Raw genomic sequence first — 16,468 nt, forward strand, 5'->3', positions numbered from 1 at the left:
TCACCAGTTGTTTCTCATTTAAACTGAACTGACAGAATCTCAAGGAAATGAAAATCCATTTAGTTTAGAAAATTATGTGTTTATACATAGACATTGCTTCATCTCACGCAAGTGTATTTGATCAACAAAATGCATTTTCCTGGTTACTAGTGGTTGGTGGGTTTGTTCGCTGTGCTATTAAATTAAAGCAGCTCCATAAAGGTTATCTAAGGGATCCTGTGCTGTTGTTGCCTGTGGAATTAAAGGTTAATTTCCTGCACTGAAGATAAAACCATCAGTTCTGGTGATGGACTCATTTAACATTACCTTCAGTAAGATAATTACCCTCCCTTAACCCTGTGACATAGGTTATCAACGTGTGCTGAAGAAAGCTAAGAAAAGGCTTGTTAATGGAAAATCCCCAGTTCCCAGAGTCCCAGGCAAGGCCTGAATTAGACACATATGAGAGACAAACAGATATAAAATGAAGAAAAAGATGATAAAGAGCTCTCACAGAGCCTACAACAAATAATCATAAAACCTGTTTCCAATAAAAGCAAAGCTCCAACATTTTTTATCATACACTCAATATCCTGTTCAGTTTACTCTGACAAGAAGACAGAGTCACTAAATGTTGCACAGATAACGAGAACACCATCGATTAGACAGAGGGTGGGTGATTAATGGCTTCTTGTTGCTGAGATTTAACTACTGAACTGAGTGCTTTTTACACATCACTGACTAAATCTTAAGGTAAACTGCGCAACTAGGAGAACTATGCCTACATTATGTATATAAATATTGCTGTTACTGATACTGTTACTACAGTAACTCGTAGTATACACTGTAAACGCCAATTCACTCACTCAACTTGAAAGTTTATTGTAAACAGCTGGCACCCAAAACTTTTGACGTGAACAGTAAATAAGTTTGAGCTGGTTAAACTTGAGTTAAGTTATTTGAACATAACTAGTTGAATGATTAATAAAATAATAATAGTAAAAAAAATCTTGAGAAATCATTAAATTTAGGTTAAATTTAAGATACTAAGCTGAACCAACAACTGTTGTGTCAAACTTTTGAACATGACAAACATATCTGATGTTATTTTACATTTTCTCAGCTAGTTTCCATCATATATCTTTTTTTAAAATTATAAAAAAGGGGAGAATTTTAAGTCTCCCACAGTGAATGCTGGGAAGTCTTCTAATATGTGCACCTGTGCTCTGAAAATGAATATTGCTTTGGCTCATTTTGATTTATTGGTTGTACAAGAAAATATTAAATTGGTAAACACATTGCTGCAGTTTTATGCTAAGAGAGCAAATCATGTTTGCGCTCAGCATTAAGTGAACACAAATTCTTTGTTTTATTGAACAATAAATTGACTACATGTCAAGAACATACAAGTGAACGTAATGTTTTCATTTCATTTTGACAATCCTGAACATTTGTGTGAACTCAATACAATTTTTTTGTGTCAGTGATGAATTGAGGTTTACAGCATGACAACTGCAGCTCCTAAAACAATACCATCACTGTCACTGCTACAGTTTCTGGGGCTGCTTGACCAAGTGAGTCAGTATTTTACATTCTGTGAAGTGCTCACTCTGTCTACTAGCTAAACATTGAGGTTATCTGAGGTTAATCTAGCCTGCAATACAGGCAAAAACAACAGACTACACACTGCACTCTGTTTGTTTGGGAAGAAATCTGTGGAAGTTATTTCTGCCGCTAGATTGGTAGATGTTTTGTGTTGTTCAACAGAAAATTGCGTGGTAAATCAAAAATAAAGGCCAATATGCACTGTAGAGGGAGATGGTCAGTAGGTACAAGTCTCTGTGAACACACAGTTTGTGTTTGTGTTTGTGTTTGTGTTTGTGTGTGTGTGTGTGTGTTTGTGTGTGTGGCAGATGGTGAATGGGCCTGCTAGGGATTCTACAGGGTGGCATGCAGAGGAAGACCGCACATCCTAATTACAAAACACACACAGAGACAGCTAATAACACAATTCAGCTGAATTCAGCTCAGTTCAATGGGCTGCAGTAAATCAGCTTGACATTTTACTGTATGTGTTGGTAAAGCAAGATACTGGCTTTAAAAGTTGCTGTAGAATGAATGAGCAAAAAATAAATAACATATTTCCTCATAAAAGTTGTGTGTGTGCCTGTGCGTGATGTGTGTTTGAAATAAGTGTGTCATCACATTGGTCTTTGGGCCATGTGCAGATGTTGTACAATTGTATGCCAGTCAGTTGTGTTCCCATTGGCTGATGGAGCAGAGGGGAGAGGAAAGATAAATGGACCCCGCCCGTCTCAGTCTGATGTGATGATGTCATGTGCTCCATATCTGACTGTCTCTATTACTGTACAGTACATTTAAGTCACTGCATTTACGTTTGTGTCCTTCTGTAACTTTAGATAGCTGATAATACTGTATATTGAGACTGGAATGTGTAGACTGGAAACTCAACCAAAATTAATCTCCTCAATGCATTCTCTGTTATGGTCATATACCTTATGTTACGGATCAATCAAAAGGGATTAAATCCCCACTACAACCATCACCTCCCTCCTGACGTCACTCATTTGTCTGAACTGAGAAATGACTGAAACACAATGTGATGCATCTTAATTCATCTCAGATCACATAATGCCTTGGAAAACATTTGAATTATTTGTACAAATGTATGCATGTCAGTAGCTGTATGCATGTGGGCATCACTGCGTCTATATTTGTTAATATGTGCATATGCATTTGTGTGTGATCTCTCACCTTCTGTAGCAGTTTAGCTCCAGAGTATCTTGCAGACAGGGAAGTAATCTCTTTGCCAAATGATACAGCCCACTGCTGCACCCTGGACACAGAGAAAACATGGAAAAAACGTCAGTGACAGATTATCAAAGCTGTTGTCAGCATTTATGAAAATTAGGGATGCACAATATGGGAAAACAAATAAAATAAACTAGTGGGAATGGTCATTTTTGTGTCACAACTTTCATTTTCACCAAAAGAAGACGAAGTCATTATGATGGCAGCTAGCTAGCTAGATAGCTAGATAGCTAGCTAGCTAGATAGCTAGATAGCTAGATAGATAGATTTTGGCAAAAAAACTTATAAACCTTTCCATAGTATACAACTGAAATCATGCAAATTCGAAAAATAGTTAAAAGAAATAAACAGAATAACTGCATTCTTAGGTGTTCATATAAAAATAATTCATTGTGTTTTAGATCGGAAACACTTGTGAAACAAATCTTATTTGTACTTATTTCACTACCAGAAGTAGAAAAATATATCTGCTGACTTCCCTCAATTGGAAGGTAGCTACTAACCGCTACTTTGAGAAAAAGATAAATCTTGTTTCTAAATCATCCTATGTCCAAATTATTTCTGCTTGTGTCTTGTCTGAAAAACAAGGGCTAATAAGTGTATCTGTATTGAAGGTGACCATGAAAGTACGCAGCCAATCATGTTAAGAGGTTACCCTGCATTCACCAATAACAGATTAAAACAGATTACTGTTAAGGTGACAGTAAAAGCTGACAGTCTGCCAGTTCGAGGGGTTACTCTGTGCGCAATAACATGCAGTAATTCTACAAATCCTCCATGTGAATGCAGCCAAGGTAAGGTAATAGAGGTTAGAGAGTAGACAGGATGTGACAGATGGCTCAACCTATGGGGAGTCAGCCAGCTCGCTGCTAGTTAGCAGGCAGGGTTGTCACATGGCTAGCCTGCCAGCCTCGCTACTGATAACTGGCTGATGATTTGTTGACTTGTTGATATGTTTATTCTTAAATATGACTGCAGGTTCATTGTGAAATGTGAGTGGAATGTTGTACTGTAAATAATCCTCTGTTGTTCAGGGCTATCATAGGCTCTCTTTACTGCTGCCTTGAAATGAGTCAGATCACTGTAACTGTTTTTAAGTAGTGTCAAGAAAATATTTTGACAGATAAATGAGGAATGTATTCATTTATATGGTTAAATAACTTGTTGAGTCATCTGTTGCACACTCCCTGTAGTACATCTAAGGCCATATGCTGTTGCTGTGGGCTAAAGCACCTTTGTACAGGCCAAGCAAGGTCAGATTAGGGACAGTTTGGATTATTTGCAGTGGAACTGTATGAGGTGCTTATCAATAGCCAGTGTATTACCTACAGTAATGCTGAGAAATCGCAGTCATATGAGCCAAATACCACTCTCTCCAAACCAACCAAACTCCATAGATGAAATCAGCAATTTTACCTCAAAGAACAAGGGAGTTGCTGGTCTACTCCTACCTCAATCACTTAGTTTGTTGTTGTTTGTGTGTTATTGTGTGACTTTGGTGTTTTAACATGTTAATATGGACTCACACAATAAGACAAATTAAGTAACAGATGGAGGCAGTGGTAGACCAGCAACTCCTGTGTTTTGCAAGCTAAAATGATTGATTTTGTCTATAGAGTTTGTTTGGTACGGAGAGAGCAGTATTTGGCTCATATAATGGCAGTTTCCCATCAGAAAAAGCTCTCTGATATAATAATAAATAAAGTGGTGAATATATTCTAAATATAACATTAATTTGAACTAATATTGTTTGTTTTTCAGTCAGTCAATCAAAGTAATAAACTCTCTGTGGTACCCTAAAATGGCAAAGGCAGCAACTGCTCACTGTTAAACAGGGAAAATATTTTTCCTTTTACTGACCAAGAAAAATATTATTTTGTTTACCCAATTTTCTGACATAAAAAAGGCAAAATCTAATCTAATCTCCCTTCTGAGAGGGAATTACAGCTTTTTATGGAAGCAGCATTATACAGAAAAAGTGGCTCATTTCTTAAGTTGGTGCTCAAAAAATGTGTCATCACTGTTGACGTCTTATTGTCGGTTATCCTTTTTCCTCATGGCAGCAGAGCAATGTTCCATCTGAGGCTACAGATTTGACCTTCTTGGCCTGAAGTGTTCAGGTCACGGCCCACTAACTTCCAGAGCTGGAGGGGCCCTGCTGCCAAATCTTCCCCAGGCAGAGTGAAGTACTTTGGGCTCAGTGACCTGTGTTGGCCTGCTGAACTCTGCTGTCCCTGAAGCTTTAATCTCCCTTAGCCACACCAGCCTGACTGCTAGTGACAGCACACACACGCACATTTCAGAATTATGAAACTCATACATGCACAAAATATAGCTTCAAACTGCATGATCCACCATTACTTTATTTCAGCTGACAATTCTATGGGATTGACCAAACAGTTACAGTACTGACTCACACATACAAACACTAACGGCATCCAGTTAGTGCAAGTATACTAACAAAATACTGTGTATTTGTCTGTTTCTCTGTCCCTCTCAACCCCTTCCACATCAACACACACACACACACACACACACACACACACACACACACACACACACACACACACACACACACACACACACACACAGACAGAGTTAATAGGCTATTGTGGACTGACAGCACTGTATCGATCTGTTGGTGTTTTTAGTCAGCAGGAGGTTGGAGGACTGTTCAGGGAAAAAAGCTTCGTCCTGCTCCTGGAGAGCAAACAAACGCAGCGTTTCATTCCCAAAAGAAATATAAACGTAAGTGAATGCTGGTGTGAAAATAAAACGGGTATTATGAGTTATTGTAAGTCCCTTGTGTGAAAGCCATCTTTGTGTTTGAAAAATGGTGGTTCATTTCTGATGAGCCCTGTTTTTCCAACACTAAAGCCTAAAGCCTTTTTACTGTTAAAGGTAATCACAAGCCCTGATGGACAGACAACTTTGTACATGTTGGACTAAAGATACTGTGACATTTAGACCTCCACTCACTATTAGAGCTTACTGCCATTATTCATTTCAACCGAATATGCATCAGTGATGGTAAGTTACTTATGTTGGCTATGTCTAGACTTAGGTGAACTTGAGCATAGCTCCGACAAAACAAAACAAAGATAAATTATATTTCTTAGGCAAATTAAATATTTTTCCAACAAAATTAATATACGAGATGGGCACAGAAAGAGTATCTCAGAGATTGTATGAAAATTGATGTGCATATCCCTTATGCTGCAAATGAAATGAGAGCTTTCTTAAATTAACTGGAATTACCATCAAAAGGCACCTTCCAAAAGGGACAGCAGACATGACAAAGGATGAGATAAACAAAGCAATAAATTCATTAAAAATAATCCCCAAGGAGTGATGGCTATCCTGCAGAATGGCACAAGATGTTAAAGGAAGAGCTGGTGCCATCTCTCCAGACCTCTTTTAATTGAACAGAAATGAAACCACCATCATGGGCAGGAGCAATAATCTCAGATAATGATAGTTCTGTGAGCCATAGATTCAGGAAGATGAAATACTCCTACAACAGCACTAATAGAGCAGACAGGGTTCATAAGAGGTCGTCAAACTCAGGAAAAAGGAGAAACAACTGTTTTGGTAAGCATCACTGCTGAAAAATGATGTAAGTTTGACATTTTTATACCAAGTATGAGAACGAATTGATTCATAACAAACGATATAACTGATTACAATAAAGAAACCTCTGGTAGAACAAAAATGAACAGAAATTTGGCTGAAATGTGAGCCTTTACCTCAAGCAGCCTGGCAAAAATTAAGATCTCTGTTAGAATAAAAAGATATAAAGTCCCTGTGAGTTATTTGGTATTTTATTATTATTTGGTTATTTGGTAGTTTAATGTGTAATGTGTATTTCACCATCTTAATTTAGCATGCTAATTAACACAACGCATGAAACACAAAGTATAGCTGGGGCTGATGGGAATGTCAACATGTTTGCACATAAATGGACAAATTGAAATTTTGACCAACGAAGACTGCCATCCCTAGAGTCATGCATGGCCAAAAATGACCTGTATGATATCAGTATGCTAAAAAAATTCAACATTCAGTCATATAGTAAGTGTACAATACTGTATTCTAAATGTCCCAGTTTACTCTGGTAAAATGTCCTTTAGCCTTCAAGTAAGAAAAAAAAGCAAAAAAATAAATAATAAATGGGAAGCATTATCATAATATCGACTTTTTCATTTTATTGTTTTTTAAACTATCATACGTACATTTATGATTGCATTTCTATCTTCAGAGTATTATTCAAATGCATACGTCAACTCCATCTCATTTGGTAAGTCTGTGGAGAGGCTGTAGGATATTTTGGCAGTCAGCTGTACCCCACAGGTGCCCATATGGCCCATATATATGTGTGTGGAGTAACCAGCCAAAATAGAAAGAACACTATTGAGTCATCCATCTTACGCGTGGCTTCACGAAGGATCACGCCGCATGGAGACCTGCCAGGGCGTCCACAGGGAAATGACCTGGTACAAAAGTTGATGTAATGTCTTAATAAAGCACCAGGTTTGTGGTCATCTCAGTTGCATTTTTTTCCTGCTAAATGGCAGCAGGTTGTGTGTAATTGTAAGTGAGAATACACAAGTGGATAAAATAATAGCGTTCAGTCTGGTGAATGCAGGTAAAGACTTTACAGATTTTAATATATTTCACCTATTAAATACAGTATACAGTAATGAAAGTGCGTGTGAAAATTAAGCAAAGAAGCACATTTTTCTACAGTTTTTTTTACACTTTCATCAAACTTTTGTGAAAGGTGTAGAAAAGTCAAGTCAGTCAAGTTAAGATCCCTGTGTGAAAAATGTGCAAATTTGTGTCTCACAAAATCTGCATTCTGCATGTGCCTTCGCCAGTTTCATACTGTGGGTACAACCCAACTGAAAAAAGTTAAAAGTGTGTATTTTCTTTCTCGTCAGTGTATATACAGCTTTAACTCTGACATCAGGACTTCATTTGACTGAAATGATCCCCCCTGATGGTTCAGTTCCAGTCGGTGTCAGGGTTTTCTCTTGCTACTCACGTTTCTGGTGGGATCCTCATCTGGCCGTCGACCATAAGGCACAGCGAGCCGGAGAGGATAATCCACAGCAGCATCATCAGCCTCCCTCCGTGCGGCCCACTTCTGTCCGATTTACTGGCATTCCCAGCATTTCCCCAGCACCAGCAGTTCATCCCTGCAGCTGCTATGATCTGCATCAGTCCAGCAAATTGTTGCACGCTGCCTCCAAGAGAAAAGGATGAAATTGGGACAGCAAAAAGTGAGATTGGAAGTGCTCAGGTCACAATGCAAACACAGACAGGAAGAAGCATTAAAGATGCAATGACTGTCATGTCAGGGGGAGTAAACACCTGATGATGGCTTGAGTATAATCTGTGAAGGTTCAGAGACTGTTTAAAACACGTCTTAACTTGTCTAATCTGTTGTTTTGTTGTTATGTTTTGTGTGGACCCCATGGTAGCTCATGCTACTTGAGAGCATTTTTGTTCGGCATAGGAGTGACAAGACTCTTTGTACACATCACTGACAGGTGTCTGAAACATAAAAGATGACAAAATAAATATAAGAGCACTTATTACATGGCTTTGTTGAATACTCAACTTTGATTGGCCAATTTCTGCATTCTATGGTCTGTTATTTCTGAATAGCAGACTGCTGCTATTTATAACAGGCCATTGCTATGTATGACAGATCATTGCTATGGATGCAGTTCTGATTATAGATTCTGGAGGACTTATAAAATCATTTTTAAACCAATATTTTGTGTCCAATTATTGATTTGGGACAATGAACAGTGAGTGGGTCTGTATTGCAAAATAAACCTCTTCAGGGAGATTCAAGACCTGTCCTACATCAGCCTGCCATTACCCCTTACATGTTTGCACTTGAGTAGTTCATTTAAAGAATTCTACACATTGTTTTCAGGAAAGAAAAGGAAATATAACCTGAACTTCAACATTCAACAGTAAGGGACCCTGCCTGTGCAAATGTTATAAATACAAATGCACAAAAAATCCTGAAATGTTGATTTAAACTCGCATTATCTTACTATTTGAACTCATTGGGATAGCTGGAAACACACTACTTACATATGATCAGGTTGTTTTTTTGTGAATTTAAGTCTAAAATTCGTTCTCTTTTAGCTGTTTTTGGTCTCCACCACGTCCTTAGGGGCATATCTGGCTCCTTAGCTGTTAAATGATGATTTTTATGATTTATGATTTTTGTACACAAATGAAATTATCTTTGGTAGATATTTTTTTCCATCTGGAGCTCAACAAACAAAATAGTGATTCTCTCCTGCAAGAATTTTCAAGTCAAAAGGTTCCAGTCCACTTGTAGTCACAAGTCAGTTGCATGTCTTTTTTGATCTTGCTGAGTTGAGTTTAAGTCATCAAATTTGTGAATTGAGTCCAAGTCATGTGATTCAATTCCCCACCTCTGATTCATTACTACAAGAAACCAATGCATCCCTTGTTAATATAAAAGTAAAAATTACCTATAGCCACTTTAAATTTGAGCATCATTTCATATCACAAGGATATTGACTAATTTTGAAATTAGAAGGAAAATGTAACACACATAGGAATGAGTACTACTTGTCAACTTGCCTGGTTAAGTTACAAAAAGATCCAATTCTCAATTTTCTCTAAGACATTCATGTATAGGTCAAATCTTGAGCCTCTCCAGAGACTTGACTGAGCAGTCTAAAACACATGTGGATCCATAGTGACACGTACAAAATCTGCGACAGTCCGAGGCCTGCTCTGGAAAAGCAAAGGGTCCAGAAAGGTCAGATGCAACATCCAACAGCATGGAAAAAATCTCATCCTAAAAGCAGAAAAAGAGACTTCTAATTATACTGAGAAGCCACAGTCTTAGGAGCTGCTTTTCCTGGGAGACACAAGATTGAAACAATCCGATATGCTGTCCAGAAAAGCAGGATGCTAATTTGAAAAAAACACAAGCTGGAGCCCAAAAGTGGGTTGCAGAAAGATTAAAATATTTCCCCAAATCATTAAAGATTACTCACTATGTCATGTGGTCAAAGCTTTAAAACCATTCCTTTCGAGACATGTGGGTCTGGGGGGGAAAAAGCTCAAATACGTCTGACAACAAATAAAAAGTGTCTGATTGATGATTTGCTGTCAGCTCAGCTGGTTCTTCCGGCATACAACAGAGTCTAGAAAGCTCTTGTCTCCAATGTCAAAGGTCACTTCTTCGCGCCAGGAGTCACAATGGAGTCTCGCCATATTCCTACACCTCTTAATCCTATTACTACTCCTCCCATCATCCACTTCTCTCCTCCATGCTCCCTCTCTTGGATCTAGAGCGTACCAGGGAAGAATGAGGAGCAATGACACACTTGGGTTGTCCTGGTAAAACTTCAGTCCTCACACGAGTTCAGTCCTTGTCATCAGTACTCCCAAGCAGGACACAAATGCACATATTCCCGGGTTTTTTTTGGTGTCCTTTTCCTTGAATGACTCCTCCTTGCTGACCTCACATCCTGATGGATCCAAACCAGAATCATGCAGCTCTGACTGGGACACGACTATGCTACCGGATGGATAGTAAAATGGATGGATAGAGGGATAGTGGGACTTCCTCTCTCTATCTCCAGCGTATCTCTTCCTGCTCTCCGGCACCAGTTTATACCATAATCCAGGCAGGATTAAACCCCTCCTCCCTCCATCCTTTTCTCTCTCCATCCCTCTCGCGCTCTCTCTCTCACACACACATTAACACACATAAACACTATCTCTCTCTTGTCCTGATCTTTTCTCTGACGCTCTTTGACCTACTGTCTTTATGGTCCTGCTTTTCTTTCTAGTTGTATTTCTCTCCCCCTTTTGTCCTCTTAATCTTCTACGTCAAGCTTTCTCTCACCTGATATTTCTCCAGTCTTATCTCCTGTCCTGTCATTTCTATTCTTTTTCTTCTTAACTTTTCTCAGTGTGTCTGTTTTTACTTAAAAAGAGAATAAAGGGAAGAAAATGTGTCACTAGTAAGATTTAACTGGAGTAGACTCTCATGGTTGAGAAAGAAAGAGAGAGGATACGGGAGGAGAGGAAAGGAAGCAAAAAGAACAGAGGGGTAAGCACGGGAGGAAATGGGGAAAGGGGGAAGAAGAGAGGAAAAGTATTCAGAGTAAAAGACGAGGGAAGGGAGTTGTAGCAGAAGGGAATCATGATTTGTAGACGAAGCCACACTTGACTGACATAAACCTATAATATAAACACACTGAGACACCTAGTGGACTCTCACTGCCTCACATGCATGCACAATTACACACAAATATGCACACAGACAAGGTATTTCAACATTAACCCATTAACTCTAACTGCAGATGTGTCCCATATTGCATAATGTCCATAAGTTACTGTAGGTTTAAAAGTATGCTCTTTATTTAGTATGTTTAACTTGTATAGCTGTTGTTTATAAGGGAATTTCGGATGTATAATTTGTCATCTCCTGTGGTACACTGCTCTGGGCTGTGAGGAACAGCATTTTGTTTTTATGTATGCAAGTACACAATGGCAATAAATTAAATATTGAATCTTGTGCTTCGTCTATCTGCCTGGATCTGCACAGCGTTTGCAAAAAAATTGGAGTAAACATGTACTTTGTATTTTCATCTTACACATACATTCTTTGACTATTATAACATTTTATTGTTGTAATTGGGCTGCAAATTTTCATTTAAGTTTCTGAGTTGAGTTAAACCTTTTAATAGATCTTAAATAAGTAAATGTTTTGGAATTTAGAAGAGAAAGTTCAGTCAGTGCTTGTTACACTACATATGAGATTACATAATACACATGCAGCATGGACTTCTCTGGTTCACGTTTGACACTTTTAAACTGGTTTAGAGAAAAGCTAAATACATGTAATGTGATTATCAGCAATGGTAACGCTGTGACAGAAATATTTTTTTTATTTTGCATTACAGACAAAATTCTACTTTTTGCCACATCATTGGTAAGGATCTAAGAATACAAAATCCAACAACTTTTTATTCTGGTGTGTAATAAACAACCACATGGGGCCACCAGTGTGGCTACAGACCACAGCCAGTGTTGCTCATGTTTACAGCTGCAGATGAATTGTCTAAACAAGTAATCTTGTGTTTGTAGCTCAGTCTAAATGACATGTTAAACCGTATGAGAGCTACAGCCATGACGTACATGACGTCTAGAGCTCAAATGGGCTGTCTGCTGCTGGGACCATTAAGCTACATTAACTAAATACCAGTGACACACAATCAGACACAAGCACAACCACACACACAGTAATGTGCTCACACACGCTGGACACACACAACCATACAGTGTGAGGTAAATATGGCTAGCGTGCACAACATGTTTGCACGCACACACACACACAGTAAAACATCTGCACATGCTGTTATGGAAATTGAAGTGCAGTGAAACAATCACACACAAACAGACATGCATGCACATATGTATATCCATGTACACACACCAGCAGTGTGTAACAGCTGTGGGACTACACCTCCCCCACTGACCCAGATCACTGATGATGGGGATGAATGTCAGTCCACCCCTCCCCACAACATGGATAAAGTATTTTCTAAGAGCAATGGGAGTTTAAAGCCAAATTCACTGTGAACGCACAACTTCTTCGATATAAAAAAAAGTTGGACCACCAGATTTAAAGCTTCCAACTGAAATACACTGTTAAAATAAATCCTAGTAAGTGGGCAAGCAAGCTTTTATCCTTTGATGGATGATTTATAGAACAGGGGCAATATTACAGAAACTTTAAATCTTAAATTCAGGTAAGACGAGTCTAAAATAGGATATTTCTCATTTGGCATGACAGAAGCAAAGCTAACTATGGAAATCTTGTCATAATTCACTTCATCCTATTTTATCTCAGATTAGGAACTCTGAAATACTCAGTCCAACATCACTATTCAACCTCTGTGACCAAGCAATCCACACATCTTGCTGAAATAAAATTGTATCCATTTTTTTGTTGTTGTTGTTGTTGTTGTTGTTGTTTTGTTATTTTTGCCAAATACACTACAACATAAATTGAAACACAAAAAAATCGAGCTAGCGTTAAAAGAAAAATGGGTTCAAGGCAGAAGACTTAGAGGTGTTGATGACAACTGTATCAATAAAAAGTAATAAAAAGAGCAGCCTTTCAGATTAAACAAGTTAGCTAAAACTACTGTTGGCTACTGCTAGCCAACACTACTGTTAAATACTGTTAGCTAACACGACCGTTAAATGCTATTAGCTAACATTACAGTTAGCTACCGTTAGCTAACACGACCGTTAGTTACTGTTCGGGGACAGTACCTTTAGCTGCAGCTAGCTAACACTACTGTTAAAATACTGTTTCTTAAGTCAGTCATATTTCTATATACTTCGGGGACAGTTTACTTACTTGTAGCTCCCAACACCTCCATCTTTTCCTTCCGAACTTCGTCCTTTTTGAGACTATTCTCATAAAAAGGCTGCTGTGGCGCTTATAAAATCTTAGGCTACTCATCATACTACATCTATGCCTCTCGTCCATCTCATTGACTGCATTGATGAGGGGAAACTTGTCCGTTTAAATTTTGACCAGATAAAATAGTTTGGAAATTAAGTTTCTATGGCTTTTGAGAGTAAAATTCAAGTACTTTTAAAATATGTAAACCAAAAATTTCCAAACCCTCAAAGCCTTCATCATTGCTACTGTAATTTGCCAGTGTATATTGTCACTTTATTTTAGCTTTGATAGTATTTTTTGATCATAATTATTTAATGCTTTTTCATTTCCAGAGTAAGGGATCAACAGATGTATGAATGACAAATAAAATAATGAAATCAAATTTTAAAAGACTTTTGGTTTACATGAAAGATTGTGTAGATGAAACACCAGATTATGTTGAAAACCACACATTTTTCAAGGAGTACAATCAAATTCAAGCATATTCCTAATGTTGAAAATATAAAGGTTAAAGCATTTCCCAAACTCCCAAAACTTTTTACAAACCCTGTACACAGTACTGACATAACCTGCACCTTGTGGTTCCCTGGGTGTCCGGTGTGATGCATGCTGGGATTTGGTTAGGTGAGTGGTGAAAATGAAGAATTTAAAACAGAGTTAACATTTATTTGCAATGGTTGCTGCTTAGTTAAAATTCACCAGTACGCACCTTCACAGTTCCATGAATGAATTTGTTTTATTCAGCAGTAAATCACCATCCCTACAAGAGCATATTGCTAAAATAGTTTTGCAGAGTTGCTCTGTAAAAGTCAAAATGTTGTGGAAATTTGCAAACTAAGGTGAAATATTTTTTGTTTTTATGCAACTTTTATCTTATGTTAGTTTACTGTGATTTCGACCTCATGAAATAAGTTCATATATAAACACTTTAAACTGCAGTTACCCTCAAACATCATTAAGCACCACTGTAGTGTAAAATACAAAGAAAATTCAGCAGTCACTCACCTGTGCCCCTGTAGAGTGTAATGATAGTTCCCACTTGTCTGAGTGCAGGAGACACAGAATGTTTCTTAAAATACAGTTTAGACAACACTTTATGTATATGATCAAAGATTAAATGCCATGAAAAAGAAACAAAGCCATAAACCCTGAAAACATTTTAAAAAAATTATTATTCTGATCTGATTCATCAACTCTTGGATTTCTGAAGTGAAACCAGTTCATGCAGAAGACATCCTCAGACGAGAATACAGTGGCAGCAAAAGTGGTTCGGACTGCCTGTACAAACTGAAGACCCCGCCTCTCTGGGCACACACACACACACACACACACACACACACACACACACACACACACACACACACACACACACACACACACATACACACACACACACACACACACACACACACACACACACACACACATACTCACACACACCAGAAGTCATTGATTAGTCTAAGCCAGGGCAAATAGTCAGCCTTTACTTTTAGCCCCATCAGCTAAACCAACGGTCTGGAACCTCCAGAAGGAAAGAAAGTGTGTGTGACAGTGTGTGTGTGTGTGTGATTCCTGAAAAACAAGAAGATTTGAAGGTCCTAACAATATTATAAATGTGCATTTGATACTGCACTCCTAACAATATATTCTATATATATTAGATTGTGGTTTTGGGGTCCTATATATCTGCTACTGTAAATAATGATGTTAATCACCTTGTATAACACCACAGTGTTGGTCAGAGGGAGGAAGCCAGAAGGAAGGGAGAGGGCGAGGCAGCCAAATTCCCACAGTGTAACAAAAAAAGTGGGCAGCAGACTGATTGATCACTTCAAACTGTGCTTCCTATTGGTGTTTAGGTTCCAGGCTGTTATTAGAGAGCTATTAACAGCAACACTAATTAGTACTAATGGACGGATAGAAGAATCTGTCACACATAGACAGCAAAACACTAACAAGTACACACAGAGAGAAATTTCCAACAAAATTCTGAAACACTAAGTGGCAGGGAAGGAAGAGCACTTGTGGCATTGTGGGGGGGATTTTTGGATTTACAACTTATGCTGTAAGCAGTCTGTTTATCTGAAGAAACATACTGGATTGTATGCAGGGATGGAAGAGGTACTCAGATCATTTACTGATGTAGAAGTCAAAGTACTAATACAATAATGCATTCAAGTAAATGCATTCATTTCTTAATTTTACTTAAGTACAAAAGTATCACCCTAATGGTCAGACCACTCCAGAGGGTCATACGATAAATCCAAGGGGTTGTGAGATTAACAACTGGAAAGGATATTGTATTTCTTGGATTTTTCTATAATTGTTGCTGATTTTGTGAAACTACTACTACTACTAAATTAGCTCTGGTTCTTCAACTAGTTCCTTCAAGATTCTTGGAACCTTGGTGTTATCTAGAAAACAAGCCCACATTTACACCCGTGTAGAGCGGAACTACTCTAATCAAGAATGATCATCAACAGAGGACGTTGCATAAAGCACAAGAACCTGTAGAATAAGAATAAGAAGGAAGCCCACTTTGGCTCACATTTCACATAAAGGAAAACCTGCTAGTTTTTGGTTCCAACTGGGAACCACCTTTCAGACTCAGAACTGATTAATTATTTCAGGTCAAAATTACGTGCTCAAACTGGAACTGAACTGGTCCCATGTTGGTGAAGAAGGTGAACCGGTAGCTGCTCCATCTGTAAATCGATCTCAGTTGGGTTCAAGCGTACGAGATGTTTCCTAAGCGTGAAGGCTCCTGGGTCACCTGCACGCTCCTCGTTAGTCCTGGTACAAATGAGACCTCCCCTGTTCAGTCAAATAAGCACCATTTTGTGTCAGCAGCTCTGCTTCATTGGCTTGTGGTGTGTGCTCAGTTAAGCGCAACAAACATAGTTTAATATTGGAAAAAAATAATGTTGTATAAAGTCTATTAGAGTTAATTAAGCATGGTCTTTCAATACTGCTGGGTGTGTAAAAACAGCTGATTAATCACTGTAGACATTATGTTACATTATTGATTGTGGCAGTGAAGTGACATCAAAGCAATAATGAGGGTACCTTTACTGTGATTAGTGAGGTTGGATCAATCTTGAATAATAATCATAATCATCATCATGCAGATCCAAAGAGACAACAGAAAAGACAGTAAGCAACAACAGA

The 16,468-nt window shown here is 38.2% G+C and overlaps 1 protein-coding gene across 2 annotated transcripts in view; it reads right to left on the reverse strand.

The window, feature by feature from the left end:
* Positions 1 to 8,278, reverse strand: part of cacna2d4a (calcium channel, voltage-dependent, alpha 2/delta subunit 4a) — a 114,925-nt gene extending 106,647 nt beyond the window's left edge. The window contains exons 1-2 of one of the 2 annotated variants that reach the window (XM_084710509.1): positions 7,856 to 8,278; positions 2,755 to 2,836 (exon numbers count right to left, since the gene is read on the reverse strand). In XM_084710509.1, the coding sequence (XP_084566635.1) occupies positions 2,755 to 2,836; positions 7,856 to 8,031 (258 nt within the window). In that variant the 5' untranslated portion in view covers positions 8,032 to 8,278. The remainder of the gene's footprint in view (positions 1 to 2,754; positions 2,837 to 7,855) is intronic. The other variant, XM_084710510.1, reaches the window with a different exon arrangement.
* Positions 8,279 to 16,468: the final 8,190 nt, after the last annotated feature.

The sequence above is a fragment of the Lutjanus erythropterus genome, chromosome 22 (assembly GCF_056507025.1).
Source record: "Lutjanus erythropterus isolate fLutEry1 chromosome 22, fLutEry1.hap2, whole genome shotgun sequence".
In the NCBI taxonomy this organism is placed as follows: Eukaryota; Metazoa; Chordata; class Actinopteri; order Lutjaniformes; family Lutjanidae; genus Lutjanus; species Lutjanus erythropterus.